Below are 20,495 nucleotides of genomic sequence, written 5' to 3'. Positions count from 1 at the left end.
TAATAAGTTAGTTTTTTGCCATCTTAACAGAATGGCACTATTTACGTTAACTTTGACCCTCAATGTGATTTTTGTCGATGAAGTTAGACACGTCTTTAAGCTCAATGATTCATTTGGCAAACCATTTCGAAATCTTCTATTGCATAACTGCCTTTTGAACAGACAAGAAACATGTTCCCAGTTTTTCCTTTCTACTCGACTGCAGTCTTTGTCAGCAACGATCATTGTGTAATCCCATCATTTAGCGGTAATCACATGGAAACTGGCCATGGTTTGTCTCGTTAAGAGCTCGTGACAAAGTATTCATATGCTTGTTTATCCATGTTTAGTTTAATGTGCAATCCCCAATGCCATACTTCAATGGAGGAGGCACCTTCACTGATAGAGATGACGAGATGTTACAACAATAGCTTTTTGGTAGATCGAGTTCCCTTGCTTGGCAGCCACTAGTCTTGCCATGTCATGATCATTGTCATGTTATACTTCCAATCTTTACCAGCTGCTATCACATTACAAAGTCTGTTGTGCTTCTGTCAAAAAGTTATGCCCTGATTCACACTTTGGTTGGGACAGTGTTGTGCTGGTGAGCAGATTGATTTGGTTCGGAAGAGCTCGTTGACGAGTGCTGCCTTGTCCAAGAATTAAACTTGTTGCACTGCAACATTTTCTTGAAGCCTTTCGAGAACTGCTCGCTTAGAGACCAGTAAATGATTGGGTTGACACAGCTATTGCAAAAGTTAACCATTTGCGTGAAGCTTAGCAAAATAAAGAAGTAGAAAGGCGGATTTTCTGCAAACAACAAGCAAATACAAGAAAATTAACATTCTCTGCCCTACGGAGTTTCAGGGACATGGGTGAGCGCTTTTATCACTGGAAGCCAAAGGTTGTTGTCAGTCAAAACAAGCATGGACAGAAAGATAAGGTTTGAATGAAAATCCCGGATTCGATCTGCGGTTTACAAGAGAAAGACAATACATGCAAGTGTTACTTACCGTCTTCTCTGAGTCCAAAGTCCAGCCATAGGAACACGGCGTATGTGGGCAGCATACAAATAGCATAACACGTTACAACAATAACCATCATCTTAAGCACATTTCTCTTTCTTTTCTTGTTCTTGGGATCCTCTGAGACGCCACTGCCGGGAAAATCGTTTCGGTCGTTCCACAGTCTAAAGATCATTTTGGTGTAAGCTGGAGCAATAAACAACAACGGAAGTAGGTAACAAACTAGGAACAGTACAAGGCTGTATGCTTGTCGTAGCGTCCTTGTCGGGAACTGTTCGACACAACCAAATGGTGGTCCCAGATTGTACGCTCCAACTTCCGGTAGGGCCAGTAAGAAGGAGGTCATGGAGACCAAGCCTATGGCAAGCTTAGCTTGGAACTTTGACAAAGGTGGTGTAAATGGGAGGCATATTGCGCGATAGCGTTCAATAGTTACGGCTACTAACGATCCGGTTGACGCAGTGAGGTTCATTACCTGCAACGCTGAAAAGAAACACATGGAGTTAGAACAGCTGCTGCATCAAGGGGCCGCTGGCACGTGGGCGGTATTTCGAAATTACGACTTCTCCTTTCACTGGATCTGCATACAGGATGCGGTTGTATTTTGTTAAATAAGTTCGGTAATCTACTTATATGGTCAGTTCAGCTGTGTATGTGTGCATTGCTTGCTGGACCAATCCCAAGAACCATTGCGATAGTGGGTGTTGAGTCGGTTTGGACTTTTGTCTGCATTGTTCGTAGATTTCATTGCTTAAGTAAAAGCAAATAGTCTTACTTCATACGCGGTGATATGGCCTCTTGTGGGTCGTGTAAAGAAAGACACAATTCAAATTAAGGATGGTGCCTACTAATTCAAAGGTATTTTTGTGCGGTTTACTGAATATGCGGGAAAAGCAGAACTTCACAAGTGTTATTGAAATCCAACGCATTTTTCGAAGATAATTAATCAACAATATTTGTAAAAAGCTTTAAAATACAAAGCAATGTATGGTGTTCTATTCCAAACTGAAGCTTAATTATCTCTCAAAGAAATGATTCCGATCCATTTAACACCGTTTGAGCAATACCAAACAATACAATTTCTACTCGGAAGAAAGCTGAGACAGAATATTTATACCTTTGCCCCAACTCACTGACATTTTGTCACGGAATTTCAGTACTTCGTAAAATGTGTTTTTTCCAATTTATTCGAGAGGGGATTTTACCATTAAATTACGCTAAGAAACTTTTCTTTCCTTTTTATTACAAGGATTAAGGTTGCTGTCAACCTTCAGGGGTGTCTTGCGGAAAATCGCTGTAAGTTGTTCGCGTCGTTTTTGTATTTCAGAAAGCGAGCGCAAGCGCTCAAACGCGAAACTGACCCGGTCTGCTCTGCTGAATTAACAGGGTTAACAGGGACATCCAAACTAACTGCACTATATCACTAAGCCGATAGTAAGCTAACAAAGTATGTGAGGCTTTTCAAAATTCGAAATAGTTTTCTCCCTGGCGTCCAACCTAGTGAGTGGCGTGCATGCGAAAACGTATATTGGCCAATTTTGCTATGGATTATCTAAGAGCCAATTAGAATATGGAAAAAGAGTCTCGCACACTTTACTTTCTTGGGTTTCTTTAAAACAACGCGAACAAGAGCGATTTTCCGAAAGACACCACTTAAGGTTAACGGTAACCTGAAGTTTGAAATTGATGCCTTCCTGGCGGTCCTAGCGGCGGATAAGCAATACGATGTTCAGTTGATTTCCCCGCTTCCTTATTTTACGCAGGAAAACATTATCGCGATTTGCAATCTGAACTGTGCAAATTTATCTAGTTCAGTGTGTGATGCTTGTGCGGTATCTTGTCAGTGTATCGGCAAATCTAATCATTGAGAGGAATTCATTCTGAATCACAATAAAACTGCGCTACTTAATATAGCCCTTCTAAGGTCGCTTTCCTTTGGTCAGAACTGGCCGGCCAGACGCGCAAGTTTCCAAAGAAAATGCAACAATTTGAAGAAACACTTTCATGATAATCCCTCGCATTCTTTTGGAGGAGTATATATCATCCTCGAAGTGTTGTAATTTGAAGGCGTTGTAGAGTTAGTCCTTCCACATGTCCGGTCTGGCCGGTCAGTTCTATCAAACGGAAAGCGTCCTAAGATAAAGGCCATTTATCTATATGGCATTTAAAAAGTTTTAAAAATGAGAGTCATTTTATCATGTTATGTCTTTGGTTGTCTTTCGGCGTTGAAACACCTTTTATTTTAAAACAATTTAACGTTTTGACTCGTGAAGATTAACGCTGTTTGAAGCATTGCCGACCAGACATGGCTCCCAGCCAAATGCCCGATCGAAACTGAACTGTTTCAGTCCTGAGTGTGACCGAACATCCTGTTTTGTCTAACTTCACATATCTGGTGTTTCCTTGTATTTGTTGGCAAAGTTATACCAACGTTTCACTTTACTTTATTTTTGCTTCTCAATATGTAAATAAACTAACAGGGAAACAAGAACGAAAGTTGTTGTCTCGTTGACAGGGCGCATGAGCCGATTTCCGTCATTTTCACTTATAGCGTCACTGATCTTAAAAAGCTTATTCTTTCTAACAAGGCAAGGTTTTAAGATCTTTAGGGACATGGCGTGTGGTCACGTGGCAGAGGTAACATCTTGTAACATGTCTTTCACGCACTTCTGAAATCATTAATAATTTATGAGGGTATCAGCTGACAAAAACCGCTGCAGCGCCGAGGCCTTAACTAGCATTGCAGAATGATGATTTTGTGAAGTTAGATACAGAATAAGAACTATCCCACTTTTGGCTCGCCATTCCCGTAAAAACCAATACGATCACTGGCAATGAAGCAAATTTCTCTGGAATGGATTTGTTTTGTTTTTCATGGAAAAGTGAAAGGATATCGGCACATTAGCGAAGTCGTGAGGGGCATTCATGGTATTTTTCACGACTCGCACACACAGGAGATGTAGTCACATAGACCGAGTGCAAGAATGGCCGCAGATAAAGTATTCTTTTGCCTTTGTAAAAATGAGTCTGACAAGCCTCGTTTTTCAGCCAAGATTCTTTCAATTTAATAAGTGCTAATGAGGCTAATTTCTAATTAGCCAGGCTAATTAACCCAGCACAAAGACAAGAGAATGATTTGTCGGCGCCCATTTTTGCATTTGGTCAATTTAGAGTGCACAAATACTACCCCGGTACAAATGAGTGTTTACTCACTTGGCATCGCCTTGCACCAGAAGAGGCCGAAAGGCCATGACTTGAGATGATTGTAAATCAGAGTGAAAGGAATGTTGAAGAGGCATACAAGAATGTCCCACACTGCCAAGTTCACAAGGAACAAATTCATAGCTGTTTGCATTCTTTGGTTTTTATACACCACAGCACAAACCATAATATTGCCAAGGGACCCTGTATTTGAAACAAAACAAAGAAACAAAACAAGAAAGACAATCATAATAATTGTGATTCTCCATAACGCGGAGCCTAGTTTTTGCCCTGGAGCACGATTCATTTTCACACGTTTTAACTGTAGACGTTGCTTAGCCATATATTTCTCCAGAGATTCATTATGTGTACCATATTATTCAGATCAAGGTGCAGCTCTCTTAACCCTAACCCCAGCTATTTATCAACCAAGTCAGCCTTAAAACAGCGCGAACGAGTGACCCAAAGAAGACTAAGAATAAAGAGTGTTCTAGTAGAGCTGATCTTATATGAGAATGGTGTCTCAGGTGTATAAGCTCTCGCTGAGGATTGTTGGAAGACCATTCCCATTGTCTATTGAACCTAGGCCTCCCAGTGTTGATGAAAAGCACATTTCATTCCATGTGTTTTGGTTGTATTTTGTGGTTCATCTTTAACCCCACTATATCACCTGTCTAAAACGTGGTAAGAAGAAAGGAAAAGACGCTGTTCGCACCGTAAGGAAATAGTTTGTTGCTGGAGAAAAGAAGGAGAAGTGGTGGTCTTGGTTCATCATGTGAATCGAACAAGTGGGAAACTAAGAGAATCATTAACGACAACAATGGGGAATAAAAAAAAAACAAATAAAATGAAAGGCAATCAATTAATTTTCACCGCGATTGGCATGGCTAGCGCCATTTTACCATATCCTTTTTTGGCTTGAAAAAAATTGCTTGTATCAGTTTACAGATTGCTCGGCACCAAATATAAATAACCGTAAATCTTCGAGCTAAACATCGTCTGGGTGATGCATCGCCAAGGTATTTCGTTCCCACAAAAATGTTACTGATCATTGGAAAGCATGCACTTAGATTGCAGAGACATTCTTCTAAGGGAGGCAGCGTAGACGAGTGGTTAGGTTGCTTGACTTGAGAGATCCGGAGGTTCCGTGTTCAAGTCCCGCCGTCTGATCACCAGCTGGCGTTGTTCTGAGTGTTCCCCGGGTCAACTCCTTGGCTGCGTCTGTAAACAGCCAACTGGTTTGCCTCCAACCAGTTGCTGGTGATTCTTAACTCTGTTGCGTTCATTTGTATTGCTTTGTGTCATTCATTTGAGGGCCACTATATAAAGTACTGGGTTACCAGTAATCAGTCTTCACCTTCCTTAAATAAGGACTTATAACTGGCAAACTTCACCTTTTTTATACAATTATATATCTAGCATTCTACTTCCCTTCCATTCTTCTGTTTCCTTAAAGTTGTGTGCATTTTATCACAAGGAACACTTTTTGGAGGAGTGTTTACGGACAAAGTGTTGGCACGTAATGCTTTTTAACGTTATGGGCCCGGTTGTTCGAAAGCCGATTAACGCTAATCGCCCAGATTTAAAAATTGCCAAGGAGTTTGTTTCTCTACTCCCAAATGTTGTACAACGCTGATATTTGGCAAAACTTTACATTAGAGGAAGTCAATCTTGAAAACCAAAAATAATCAAAAGAAAGATGCACTTAAAATTTGAAAACATTTTACCAAAGTTTATGCTAATCCTGGATTAAGTTAATCGGCTTTCGAACAACCGGGCCATGGTCACTAACGGGCTCTAAGTGTGGCTTAAGTGCATTTGGTCTTCGGAATAATTTTTCCAAATCATTTAGCGTGATAAACATGTGACACAGGACGTGAGAGTGTAATTGATATAACTAAACAATAGAGTGCAGAGAGTACTAAGCGCTTAGATTAGATAACTTTCGTATTCCGTGGTATTATCTTGGAGTCAGAGAAAATGCGTTCAACGTTAACTGGAGGTGGAAGGTCAGTTTTCAGTACAGATGTGAATGGTAGGGAAGCACGCAATAAATGGAGAAGCTCTAAGTCGTTAAATTCATTTAAAAAGTCGATTAGCTTTCTTTTGTAAAACCATGACTGCCTGAGGGTTGCAAAATGCGAACTGGTTGAAAGCACTCAAGGTGTCTATCTTGGTTGCATTAGAGAGAACTAATTTGGTCGTAATCTCTGTATTGCATCGGATTAGGGCTTTTCCCGCGAAAATTGACGAGGCCGCTTTTTGGTTTGATCGATAGGCAAGTTGTCTTTGGCAATAAGCTGCGTGTCAGAGTTAAGCTGTACAACCTTTAAAGTATTTCAAAGGCCGTTTCCGTTAAGTTATCGCGTGACAAAAAGGAAAAAAAACTATCAATTAAATTGGAGAAGGTGAGAATGCTTAACTGAACTACCACTTAAGCTCAGTTTCCGGATGGTTACTTTATCCAAACTTTGCAAGAGTCATTTTAGACATGAGAACGAAGATAGTTCAGTTCCAAAGCTCGTTATTTTGAATCTTTCTCTTCTGTGGTTGTTAAATTTCTAAAACACAAAACTAAGTGAACCGAGTCGCTTTTTGAGCTTTACGTTTGCTTTGTTCGATTTTGATATCGTGCTGGGCGTTGAAATTGCATTCATGTCATGTCCGTCTCTATAAAAATGTTCTAAAGTAATTATAGTTGTATACGCAGTACGTGCGCCCTTTGGGTGTCTGCACTGAAAATCAATCACGTTGAGCTTGATGAGTAAATTGTAAGTGAGCGATGATCAACATAATGGTTGTATAGTTAAAGGTTCGAGTTCTAACGTGTGACGATTACTTTTTGCGAACCGTCTTTTTTTTTTTTTTTTGCGGTGACCCTTCCAAGGCTCGCACCAAAAACAAACTGATTTAAAACTTCTGCTGCAAGAGTGAAGTGTTTCAAATGCTTCAGATTCAGTTGTGTCTAAGTAGGCTCAGTGCTAAGTATACAATATGGATACCAATCTACGACAGACCTGGGTGAGAGCATCTGATCCGTTTAAACAGATTAACGCATTTTTAAATCATAAAACACTTCTACACGAATGATCTGAAGCAACTAACGTTACAAATAATAAAATGCAAATTTTAGGAGTTTGTTTTCTTCGCCATTCAAATCCCCAGAACAGTGCAAAATGATATATCAAAACAAGACTACATTTGCATTTTGGAGTCAATCTGCTCACAGCTTCTGGTGACTCGTGAAAAATAACTGGTACTGAAATTCATGGGTGGTGAAGCATTTAATAATAAATACGCGAATTAAGCCTTTGCTTTTAGGTGCTGTAACAATTAGAACTTGACGACAAAATGTTGAAGATTTTGATTATGTACATACCTACGGTAACGATAATGCTTCCAATAACCCACCGAAGAATCATCGCCCATTGCGGATCGTATAACGATATGTCTTGCACCTGAGGTTGTTCTGCTGAAGTTAGGTTAGTAGGGTTGGCCGGCGACGAATTTGATGGGAAATCCATCTTTGAAGGGACGAGCTCTGTTTGAAGAGAGAGAGAAAAGTCGTTAGTTCACAAACCACATTTCCACGAAGCTTAATTGATGGATGCAGCCAGAACCGTTGATAATCTGTAAGCTCCCCGCAAGGAATTTCAAGTTCTCATTTAACAAGATTACCTTCCGTTTTGCTTGACGGCTTCACAGGCTCACTAGTGAGCCTTTTGTCAAGTTTTCGAGTCTAGTCCAATTGCAAGCAAGTAATAACTTCAGCTTTGGCCATCCGACGTGATCACGCACCTCGTGTAACGATAGGTCTTGCCTCTTTTGCGGTGTTTCATCAACTGATTACAAACCTCCGCATGCGGTCGTGTTAATCTCGAAGACAGAACAGAACGATTTCTGTTGACAGGTGATTGACTAAGAGTTACATACCAAAACATTCCTTGCAGTCAACACTGCTGCTAACAATGAATTGACCTCCGGAATGGAGAAAGAAGCTCCGTTAAACAACTAACTTGGATCCGACACCGTATCCGCGTTGTGACGATTCTCACGCGAGTATCGACAAAAGCCCGGAGAGTTTTGCTATTGTTAATTATTGCTTATAGTCAATTCCCAGGCGTTTTTTAACTAACTTAGGTGTTAAAAAGTGCTAAATAACTTGACGTCATCATGAACAGAGGGCAAAGAGATTGATTGTTTCTTTTGTAGTATTCTCATTATTTCCAAATACCATTCACAGTGTGAAAACACACAACTAATTGGCTCGTTAAGTGCTTTGGAACATACGAGAGATAGAGAAAGAGACAGAGATCCAAAAGAACGATTCAACAATTCGAGTTGCTTGTAACACGTGGTTGCAAGTGGTTCAACATTTTGAGCCAAAACCAACAATTTACAGTTGACTTTCCAAACAGAGTATATCATACAATAGACGCAATAAGGTCAATAAGCATATAGTGTGTCCAAGACAAAGGTATTGCCAAAAGTGCTGTTAGTTGATATGCATTAATACATGACAAACTGAATCGTAAGAAGCCAAGTTGCGCACACGATGCAAATGCCGGCTACAACACTTTATCTTTTAAACCTGTGATACTGAGCATTTAAATACAGTAATTGCTTTCGTTTAAACTGATCATCGATGGGCTCTTGAGGTTCACGTTCAATATAGTAACGTACTCGAGACAAAGCGAGAGATTATCACCTGGATGCTTTTAAAGCGATCACGTGTAAAACCCGTATTTTGTACATATTTTGATTTTTCGTGTTTTTGTTTGTCTTTGTCTTGGTGGTCGTTAAAAATGATTTTTCTTTGCCATCGCTAAGATGTAGTATTTTTAGTTCATTCATAGTACGTTTGCCCCCTTTGAAAGAACACGTCGTGCAAAGTAAACTGCCAAATATTACACAAGTTTTGATACCGCTTTAAAACGTGCTATGCCGATTTTTGCATCACGGTACGTGAAGTCTTTCGTTGTTTCCATTTACCTTTTAGCAACTTACATCAGATAAGCCTCGTGGTGGCAAACAGTTGGACACTGATTTTACCCGAAGGATCTCGAATTTCCAAATGGGCAATTAACGGTAGTGGAACTCACCGCTCTTTGATATAAACTGAGCAGAAAATATAACTTACCGACTTGGTGGTCCAAGAGGGGAATCAGCGCTTGCTGATTTGAACTCCACTTCGAATGGAAGGTCTTAGATTTGTTTTTCAAATATACTGAAAGCAAGTAGGAAAAATGAATTTTGACATTCTTGTTTCATTATCCTTGGAAGTAAATTTTGATTATGACCTGAGAGACGCTTTTACCGAACAGAAGTCAGGAAGAGTTAAAACATGAGACGAAGGCCTACTGAGTACGGTCAAAGCTCAGGATGACACCCTTAATTTCCAATTTTTAAGCCGATAAAGAATGTTAATTGTACCGGAGCTCACAGAGCAAAACGTCTGAATGATTTTCACAGGAAAGGTGCTCTTCTCGGCTTTGAATCTACGAGAATGTGCTAAAGATACGCACCTTGGGAACGTAATTAGTTTTTTCAGAGAAAGCCCAGCAGAACGTTTAAATCTAAAATGTTATCATAACAATGGCATCTTCAATGGTAAAACGTGACAAGAATTGTTCAATTTTACCTCATAGTAATCATCAACACGTCCTAAACGCCTTTGTTTCGTTAAATTAAAAATGGAAAATGAATTTGCAAAAAAAACAACATGACTGCTGCTGCGACAACTGTTTCCGGATGAACATAAACAAATATTTCAATCACGAAGCGTTCGGACAGCTTAGTCCCGTGTCAGAGCACCTCACATTGGTAAGAACTAAGGGTTCCACTTAATTTCGATTAAAGGGTTTTGCTTGCTAGCTATATATTTTCTTTGGTTCTTGCATTTCCTTTGCTCCGGGTACGCCACAGGTAAATATATCTCCCCAATCTAATAAACTGTATGTAATCACGAAATTTCGAAACATGATCCTTTATAAGTTTACAAACTGTATGATGTGTAAGATGAACGCATATCTAGGCTAAACATCCCGTGCCTTTTTGGACTTGGCTTCAGTCAATGTTGCTTTCTTTAATTAAGAAGTGCTGCAAATCAACGAATGATTATTTGCGTAACTTAATTCTCTGCTGAACGATCCTAATGCGTTCTTTAGGGCTTAGCTTCCGACACTCATTAACAACCACTCAAAAAAGTAGCCACAACAATTGTCAATTCAAGTAGTTGAGTGAAATTTGATCTGTATATATTGCTTTCGAGTCTCCAACTTATCAGAGTGGTGCATCAGAAGACAGTGTAATAAAAAGATAATTCTAAACGAAGGACGGTGCTGTTCACAAACTGTTCTACGGTTATTAACCTTTAATTATGTAATGGCTGGTCATTCCTTCTATTCCCTTTCGTATTAACCACCTCTATAAAGTGCGTGCTGATTTTGTAGTGTACACGATGTTCATCACATTGTCAGTTTACGCACGTGTCTGTGTCTAGACAATAGAAATGTTTATTCTACTAACTCCGGAATACGTGGGATGTCAACTTCATTCAGCCAGCAGATAAATTTATCTAAAAAATGCAAGATCAAAATGGCGTTCAAGGTGTAAGCCGATTCTCTTATCCTTTAGCGAGCTTCATTAAATGTAATCCCTGATGTATTATTAGGACTGTCTTATTTGGATGCCATCAATTCCCATTTCCATGACGTGACACGATGACATGCGAGTTGTACACCAAAGTTTTGGCCACTAGTGGGTGTGTTGTATATAAACTTAATTTCTCGCTCTCATTCTGCAATAGGTTATAGTCTTGAAATTCACTATTTACTTTTTTTACTTTTACTTTGGCAGTGCTATCATGGATCAGGAACGCATAGTTAAATAGTTAATTTCTTTGAGTAACTGTTTAAGTGAGGTTGTTGATTTTGACGTAAAAGGACTTGAGCTAAGATTAGCCACAAGGCAAAAATATTTCAAGTGGATAAAACCGTGACTGAAAGGTTACCGGTTAGTCTTTGAGATTTTGCTTACGCCGTCCATTTCACCTCCTTATCAGCCATAGTGAAGTTACCGAATTCCATATTTAGACACCTCAATCTCGTTAAATTGGAATTTCAGAATATCTCACAGGAATGCAGCTTTTAGAATCAAATTAATCGACAACTTAGGAATGATCTTTCTCGACCCATCTTCTGCATGCCTTCCGAAACGTGGTTAAGAAACTCTCTCCTTTTGTTATAAATGACTGAGTCGCAAAACCTTATGGGAATGAACTGTGCTTTCAGCTGCTCTGATTGATTGACCAGGAAGTGATTTGCGCGTACGATTCACTTCCGAGAAGCAGAAGAAAAGCACGAAAATGACCTCACGCAATGGTATAAGCATTTTTGTTGGCAAGTTTGTTGCCATACTTAAATAACAATCCACCCCATGCAGGGACGGCGAAGGTGCAGGAAACTTCTAGACTCGGTGTGTCGACCATTATTCAATTTTTAGCATTGGATAGCACGTTTCTAGCGTTCTAATTGGCTAGCTAAATCTTGGTTATCAGCTGCTACACTGTTTGATCTCTTCAAGTGTTACCAACCTGAAAAAATTGCGGCGGGTAGAGACATTTCCAAGTATCCAAGAGTTAAGAATTAATTTAAATTTAATACAACCATTTTTGCATATACGCCCTTGAATGAGATTGGTCATAGCTAACTCGATCCAGCACACGGTCCTGGAACAATTGCTTACCATTCATGTCCACTTCGGTCTTTTTTTTTTATTGCTCTTAGATTTGTCCGAGATTATTTTTTACGCATATTGTACTGCATTATGAAGAGACTTACTATGATGAAGCAGTCATGAGCGTTTCTTAAACAGTAACGAAAATAAATTCTGAAAACTTGGGCCTTGAACCCATTTTCTCTTCGATATCAGTGCAGTGCTTTACCCATTTCGCTATCAAACAAACTGCATGGGAACTTGTTGTCACTTTGTGAATTCGAAATAAACCCGTTGAGGATGTTTATATGAAGAGACCAATATTATTGAAAGACATATTTGAACTGCGGCCGGTGAAGAGCATCTGAGATTTTTGATCATTGCAGTTATAAACGTTAATTAGCACTAACGAAAGGAAATCCTAGGAAAGTTCACACTTCCTTATTTTCGACACTTGTGTACGAACGTAATAATTTTAGAGGCCAACTTCCAATCGATGGTTGCTTCCTTAAGATGTGGATGTGAGTGTTCTAAGAAGAACAAACAAACGAAGTACAGTTTCCGTCGCCGCTAGCTGTATTAACATTAGACTTTTTCAGATGTGAATGATGCGAAACGTAGAAAAGCGATGAGCGTAAAAGCGGTTTTTGCCAGGAATAGGCTCAAAACGTAATTTTTACTTTGTATTTTATGAAGTGTGGTCAACAGTCTAAATTTGTAATTCTTGTGATGATCTTTGTAACTGTTTGGAAACGAGAACGTAACTAGTGTAATAACGGTGCTTTTCAAATTGCCAGATAACGTTGGTGCAGTATAGGTAGAACACTTACTTGATTTTCGTTTATGTCGTTCTTCGTGGAAATGGACAAATTGTGAAATAGCGAGCTATCGATTCTTCTTGCCGTCGGGCCTCCAATTTCTATTACTTTTGCCGGCTTCTCAACCTTCTGAAAGCGTCACGAGCGTGAACGTTAAGTGCTGTTGCAACTGATTGGAAAGAAGTGGGCGATATAATTTCCCGAAGACATGTACGTCAAGCCCCGAGGACTCGCGTCATTCATAGACTGCACTTGTTGGGACCGCTTTAAGAACAAAATAAGATTCACTTCAAATTGGCTTTACGGTTTTTTTTTAAACTATAAATATCCACCTGAGGGAGAGGTAAGATAAACACCGTTGAAACTAAAAACAAATTCCAGGCTGGAGTTCAAAAAAATATCCGGTCTTGGAAATAAGTTGCGGAAACGGCCGAAAAAAATCCACGTAGACGATATATCGGTCGACGTGTTTGGCTGCTCCCGGATTCGTCTAGAAAGAGGACATCAGGGAGAACCGTGTCTCATTGATTCAGAGATAAGCGAGGTTTCTGTGCAGGGCGTACAGATGGTTTTTATATATACGTAAAGCAAAATATCAACTTCGGTGAATTAGTGGGTATTAACGTATACTAACGTATATTAACGTATGCCACGGAGATGCGATGAAAGTTGACTGAAATATAACCCCTAACATCACAAGTCGTGCTCATTAAAAGCCAATTATGATAAACGCACCACAGCCACTCTTGTCAAAGTGATACAATTCTGTTTTCCTGATTGCTATCTAACTTGTCTCAAAAAGGAAAAGAAAACAGGCGCGTCTTTAGCGAGAATCAACTTGGTCATTCTTCGATTTCCTCGAAATTTATCATTCTTTTTTAGTCTTGGTCTCGGCAATGTGACGTGGCGCAAGATGAGCGAATACGCTTTTGATAAAGAGGCTTACTACACGCATTCTCTCTCTCTTTTTATCGGTTAGAAGTTAGAAGACGCTACAGTTACGTGATCCTGGGAATAAAGTCAAGTTGTTCACACTTTCACAAGAGCTTAAAATATGCCAGGATTAAATATACGCCTTTAAATGCATTTCCCGAGCTTAAAAATGTGGTGGCTAACTGATAATCGAGGTCACAGTTACATTTTATGACTACAATTCAACGTAAAGGGCGTTGTTTTGACACTTTAATCCTGACCCAGCTTTTGTGGGAGGCCACCTTTTCCATAGCTTATACAATACGAAAGAAAACTGAGTTTAAATTGAAAGGTTTAACCGCACGAAAAGTCCAATTTTTTCGCTAATTTTAAATGGCTGATAGTACCCTTGTGGGTTAAGGTATGGAATCTCGTCTGCAGTCCTTAAATTTGTTTCCCAGCTGAGCTATTGGTAGGGTCGCCACAACAAACGAAGTAAAATTTCGTCCGATAATGTTATGAGCATGGTTTTAGTAAATTGCGAACATGAGGTTATCCGAGATATTCAATAAGTAAACAGAGACAAGCTCCATGCAGTTTTGATAGCGCAGAACACATTCGGCCGACACGCAAATTCCCTTTGATCGGTTGTCATTTTTAGAGGATTTTTCAGTGACTGTTCAAATGAGCCAGACATTTATTTTAGGCTGTTTTAGCGATGAACAAAAATTTGCTCTGAAAATGGATTAAATAATGCTGTACAACACTGACCGAAGGGTCTGTTCCTCCCCAAACAACAAGAAACAAAGTGTCCAAGCACGAGAACCAACATGGCAAACAGCAGTTAAAGTGTTCGAGAGAAGTTTACATAACTGTCAACAACAACATTACGAAATATTAACGCTAATTTACGCGTTAAAATTCACAGTCGTTTACCTGTGCGTGTTCACGTCTGTCCGCCGGTCAACTAATTGGAGAACTGGAGTGCTTGCTTTCATTGATTTGAGGAATTAATTGGTGTTCCTCTTCTACTAGTCTTAGCACGCAATTTTCCTCAGTCGCTCATTAATGCCCACGAACAGACAGTCTTCAGTTTGTGAGTACTGAAGTAACAGGAGAAATGACCTAGCATAGGAGGTTAGGTTTGCTACGAGGTAACCACGGTGAATCGCAAAAATGACACGCCTGTCCTCTAGAATCGCCGGTTGGAAAGGGATAGCGATGAATCCTAGTGTACTGTTTGAAAACACTCCTGTTCAAACAAAGTTATTCTGTTGTATTGATAGAAGAGTTGTAATCTCCCCAGCGTGACTACTGACGGCTACAGACCGATGACAAAATACAGGGTAAAATCTTAATGACCTTTTTTTCTAATCCCAAGAGTTATTCGTGATTGATGGAGTCATTTCATTTTTCTTTAGCTAGCGTGTGTAAAACAGGAGACCGCTAAATCCTGCTTTGTATTAATTTAAAATTAAATTCACCCACAAGGCGATAAAAAGAGCAAAGTTTGGTCAGACGTTTGCGATATCTTTGCTCTTAAGAATGTTACGGTGTAACTTGTGTGTCAGCACTTACTTTGTCGAGAGACGCAACGAATAGTTTTTATCCAGTAATGCGTCATCCTGGAACACAATTGAGGCATGGTTTGCCATGAACACTTTCAGAACTACGAGACGCCGAGCCAGACAACTGGAATCAAAATTGGACCTCGCTTAAGTGATAAGGAAGATCATTCGACCGTTTAAAAATAGATAAATAAATTGTAAATAAATAGTTCTCGGGCTAATCTCGGTGACAGAGTGCATGACAAAATGTTCTATGTTCCCCTAACTATTGTTTTCAACCGTTTATTCCATTTAAACTGTTTGCTGTATTTGTTTTTAGTCATCCAAGACACTTTGTAAGATCTTTTACTAGTGATGAACCCTTTTCCTGACTGCTTCAGTCCAAAAACAACAGATCCGTGTCGCTGCATTGAACTAAGTAATTAAAGTACTTAATACACTTCACCCTACGCGTGTTTAAAAGAAACTTTAATTGCTTGATCCCCTGAATCTGGAATTTTTTACTAAATCCTTGTTACATTCCGGGAAATCTTCAGAATCAAAGCATTGAATTGGGATTCGCCTCTTTCAGTACTTGAAACAGGTTCCAGACAGTCCCATTGGAACAAGATTTAGCATACCTTGTGTTAATTTCGACTAATATCATTTCGTGTTGAAAATCTTATTATAACGAAAATGTGATGTTCCAAAGGTCGGTCGAACTAATGTTAATGTTAATGTTGGTAAATTTTAGGTTTTATGCATCTCAGAGTTTGAATTACGGTATGTGATAACAATACGTACGGTGCAATTGAAAATAAGTAAGTTAGAAAATAAATGCAGGAATAAAGAAGTACATAAATAAGCAATTACGAGCGTTGGAAAGGAGAAAAAAGTAGTTATTGAGAGATTAATCTTCTATAATTAACCACAAATCGTCGCTTTTCACACGTTGGTAAGCTCAATTTACACCAAATCTAAAGTGCTAATATGATGCAAAAGTCACTTCCTTTTTTTCTTCAGATTCTGAAAGCGTGTTTGCTTAACACCTGGCTGGCGAAATTTTGAGCTTCTGATCTTTATCCAAAGGCTGTTTACTTTGAGTGTAAAGTTTGGATTTCACGATTTCCCATTACTCACGTTCAAAACTGACAGATTGGACCTCACAGGGTTGGATCTAGAGAATAGTGACTCCATTCAGTACTCACTACCTTAAAATTTCAGCATGTAAATACACAGGGGCACCCAACGAGAATATAGTTCAAACAACTTAAACATAGCATTGTTAAACGTATTTTAGTATTTAACGGTAGATATAGGCAAAATTCCACATAACATCAAGTGGGATCATTTTGATATTTTAGCGAAGGGCAAAACTGACTATCATTGTAAAATAAAAGAGACCTTCTTTATTCAAGAACTTGAGCCAGCTTTCAACGTCAACGTCGGAAGTGAAAAGCTGATGCTTTATTAATCTTTTCTGTTTTTATTATTATTATAATTATTATTATTATATATTTTGCTGTTAAGTGTTTGCTTAATCTAGGTTCCAGTCCCCTCATCCGATTTGTTATATATAAATAGCTGTTTTAAATTTCAACGGTTACTTTTGAAAATGTATGTAGAGCACATACGAAACGTCAAGTCATTATCAAAATGAAAAAGTTCAATATGTTTATCACTGCTGTTTGTGTCTTATTTTTGATCGTAAATATACACTTTTATATCTCTTCGCGTGCAACACTAAAGGAGACGGCTACATATGATTGCATCAGAACACCTTGAGCGAGACCAAAATCCGAAATTTACACCCCTAAGCGAGACGTATGGGAGCTCCCCCCTCCGGGATCGGGATACGCACCGAGAGTGCGAACAATATCTCCCTTTTGTCCTCATTGCAATCTGTACCAGAAAAGGCAGGCGTAAATACAGGTAATGTTCGAGAAAGGAGACCCAAACTTGAGTGAACAGTTAGTTTTGTAGGGCAGGGATGGATGGGTTATTATCACAGGAAGATCATTCCTTTTACTGCTATCCATCCGCTTCCACATTTCTTTCACCAATTGGAGGTTTTTCCTATCATACGATTGAAATATTCAGGCAATAAAATTTGAATTTCTGCCTTAGGGACTTCATCATCCTTGTTCCTTTCGTGAAATCTAGTCATCGAAATCGAACCTGAGATCACAAATTAGATAGAAATCAGCCAATCGCAATGCTTGTTGTGAGCTACTGACCTCTCAATAAGTGATTGACAACAATGGAAAGCAAAATCGAATTAAGCGTTGGCACGTTCATTGGAAATTGAAGCAAGGCTCCGGCTAAACGTTGCAACATCGCCTGGTCAACGCTGATGGTCAACATGTTGGAGCGTTCGTTACCATTCTGGTATTATTCTGGTATTATTGTCTATAGAGGCCCAATAAGTAGTTTGCAACCAATCTCAAATAACAATGCTGCAATGTAGAGAGACATGAAAGGGTAAAACTAGCGGAGCTGAGATTGACCTGAGTTTTCGGTGGGAAAATGAGATTTGATCACTTGGGACTGGGATTTTGTTACTGGGAATGGGAGATAAAGAGTCCTTGATTCCAATGGATTTGCATTATCAGAGGTTATCAGGCATAAGTTCTACTCATATTTCCTGATATCAAGTATTTCATGCGGTCTTCTTGCGTTCCTGACCACTGCCGTATGAGAGTGCGGACCTTCCTGATGCTAACAGACTTGTTTTTGAACCTCAAAGCTGCCTACCTACAACTTCTCTACCTCTAATACGGCTTTACTAGCACGAATTGACTTCCCTAAACCCAATGCAACCCATGCAATCACTCGAAAAGAAGACTGCTAAGATGAGGTAATGGGCCAGGCGCCATGGTAAATGTGTCAGGCACCGATGTGCGAGACCTTCGGCCTAGCGATTTTTGTTGGTCAAGTAAAGAGGGCGACTGAGACTCCGATGACGATACTTATGTTGATGATTTAGTAATGATGAGGGTGACAGTGCATGACTCTGAAAGTGACGTAGAGAAACGGGAGACTAAATCATTCAGAATGCTGTTATGAGCCTGTTGATAGCAGGCCTTTTTCGGCGGACACTTGGGTAAGCAATCCTATGCAGCTACAAATTATACCTCGCCCCGTCTTTATTGCCTCCGTTCTCCAGTAATCTCATGTTTAGTTTTGAAACTTATCATTAAATGCATCATAAAACATATCGATGCTTTAAAATTATATTTTCCCCTTCATAACTTCGGTTGAACTCCACTGGGACTGGGATTTTGCCCAAATTTGGACTTGGAAATCGGATTGCAACCCCCCCCATCATATATCAAATTCACGGAGCCATAGGCTTACCGCTATTACTGTAAGGCAGAAGTTTCGCTAATGCCATGATCAAAAATTCCGTAAATCGTGAATTAGAAAACAAAGAAACTCAAAAAGGAAAAGAAGAAATCTCTCTCAGTACAGGAGAATAACGACAAAAATTGAAACAAAAAAATTGGGAAAAAAAAAGACACCCCGACCCCGGCCCCGCGTTTTGGCTACTACCTTCTGAACATGTGTCTCTTGGTCTTATGAATGATATAAGAATGCTTGACAAACTTCTTTCACTAATTACATATGGTATGGTGCTAAAATCTTACGAATTTGCAATTCATTATACCGAAAAGAAAGCAAAAAAGTTTAAAAAAATTTATTGTCTGCTAGATGTACTTTTTAAATTTTCTAATAAGTCAAGAATTATATTATATTAGTAGTGAAGTAAAAAACACAACGTGTATTTTGATGAAAGATCTTTCTTTCATCATGCCATGCGTTTTGTGGATAATCTTTAGAGCTCAGTGTCTTTGTCTTTGAATTGATGGTGTCAAGCGAATAATCAGTCTTTAAATTGACGGGCAAAGAAAAGAAAATCATATCTGTGATATGTAAGTTTACTGTATGTTTTCATTGTTTCCCATTGAAACCAATCATAAAAACAGAGCAAGATCGAAGCATTGTCACTTCCGAAAAAGTTGTAAATATTAGAACTGTCCAATACGCGCATTTCTTTAGAGTTCGCTTAACGCATACCTCTTCGTTCTAGAACTTAAAAATTTTAAAGGCCATACCGTCAACATTAATTCTTAACTTTGATTTCGCGTTGACATGTAAGATTCTTCCGCCTGAACTACGCAAACAGCAAAAAGAAGACTAACCTTTGTGAGTGCTCTTGTCGATTTCTTGAGTCAATAAGAGTTTTGCTACGCTTGCCTTGATTTAAGTCTCTTTTAATCATTCAGATCACACCTGCAGAAAGAAACAATAGCATCAATCCTTTGAAACCCAGAGGAGATTGACAAGAGGGAGGAGCAGCACGAAAATTTTAACTGTCGGAATAGTACAAAGACATATTCAACATATCAGAACATTTGTTACCTGGCAGGTGTAACGAAGAACGTGACATGAAATTCTTATCTCCATCTAAAAGAGTCTTTGAAATGAAATATTCACGGGGATGCTGCCACCCCACTGAAAGATGTTGATCGTTTTGAATAAATGCATCGCGCTATATGCAAAAGTATCTTCCGGGATCAAGTGATGTTCCATTATTACTGATACAAATTGGCGAGTGGCAAGACAGGAAGTTCTAAATTTGGAACTTCTTTTTGACCTGTTTTAAGTAGTTTTATAGTAATGCTGGAGCAGACGTTTCCGAAGAACTGTCGCTGGTATACGTCGTGCTTAATTTAATCCAAATTGCAGCGCTGCCTTTGCCTGCGCACATGATATGATGATATCATGAGCAGCAACCTACAATTTCCTTTAATATTTACTGTTTGGTGTTATGAAGGAGCTCGAAGACTCGTGTAAGACAACTTATACAAGAACAACAACAAAAGAAACACGATCAAATTACTGATGATGATGATGATGATGATGAGGTTGTGGATGGCAGGACCATCCATCAATAAATATATTCAATTTTCGATTCCTTTGAGATAAGTACCATTAAATTATGATGTTCCGGTATCCGAGTTAGTTTTTTCGCCTGTTTAAAACTTGATTCTCCTTTCTCCGTTCACTTAAAAAGTGTTGCGTAGTAAGAAATCGTTTAATTTACTTCGAAATCGTGTTGTGTGATCCACTTATCGTCTGATTATTGGATTAAAATGGGAAGTGAATGACGTTAAGGGTCTTGTAAGTAAACTTTGGACCTTGACGATCAAAATTCATTAGAAACGGATACACTAAAATAACCACTTATTTTAATGCTGATCTGCCTCTCTTCGAGTGAAGAGTGTGATATTTAT

General features: G+C 39.1%; 1 protein-coding gene across 9 annotated transcripts in view; it reads right to left on the bottom strand.

Annotated features, from left to right (window-relative positions):
* The window catches only part of LOC138019535 (neuropeptide FF receptor 1-like), a 35,469-nt gene that overhangs the window by 376 nt on the left and 14,598 nt on the right, over positions 1-20,495 (bottom strand). For 4 of the 9 annotated variants that reach the window (XM_068866412.1, XM_068866427.1, XM_068866404.1 and 1 more), the window contains 5 exons: positions 19,401-19,491; positions 7,585-7,746; positions 4,218-4,409; positions 993-1,487; positions 1-789 (listed from right to left, as the gene is read on the bottom strand). The exon at positions 1-789 is cut by the window's left edge and continues 376 nt beyond it. In XM_068866412.1, the coding sequence (XP_068722513.1) occupies positions 554-789; positions 993-1,487; positions 4,218-4,409; positions 7,585-7,729 (1,068 nt within the window). In that variant the 5' untranslated portion in view covers positions 7,730-7,746; positions 19,401-19,491 and the 3' untranslated portion in view covers positions 1-553. Of the gene's footprint in view, positions 790-992; positions 1,488-4,217; positions 4,410-7,584; positions 7,747-7,883; positions 8,288-9,345; positions 9,433-12,751; positions 13,021-14,587; positions 14,989-15,229; positions 15,382-19,400; positions 19,492-20,495 lie in introns of those variants that run through there. The other 5 variants (XM_068866418.1, XM_068866372.1, XM_068866381.1 and 2 more) reach the window with 5 other exon arrangements.

This window comes from Montipora capricornis, chromosome 2 (assembly GCF_036669925.1).
Source record: "Montipora capricornis isolate CH-2021 chromosome 2, ASM3666992v2, whole genome shotgun sequence".
NCBI lineage: Eukaryota > Metazoa > Cnidaria > Anthozoa > Scleractinia > Acroporidae > Montipora > Montipora capricornis.
This window is presented reverse-complemented; position numbering and strand designations above follow the sequence as displayed.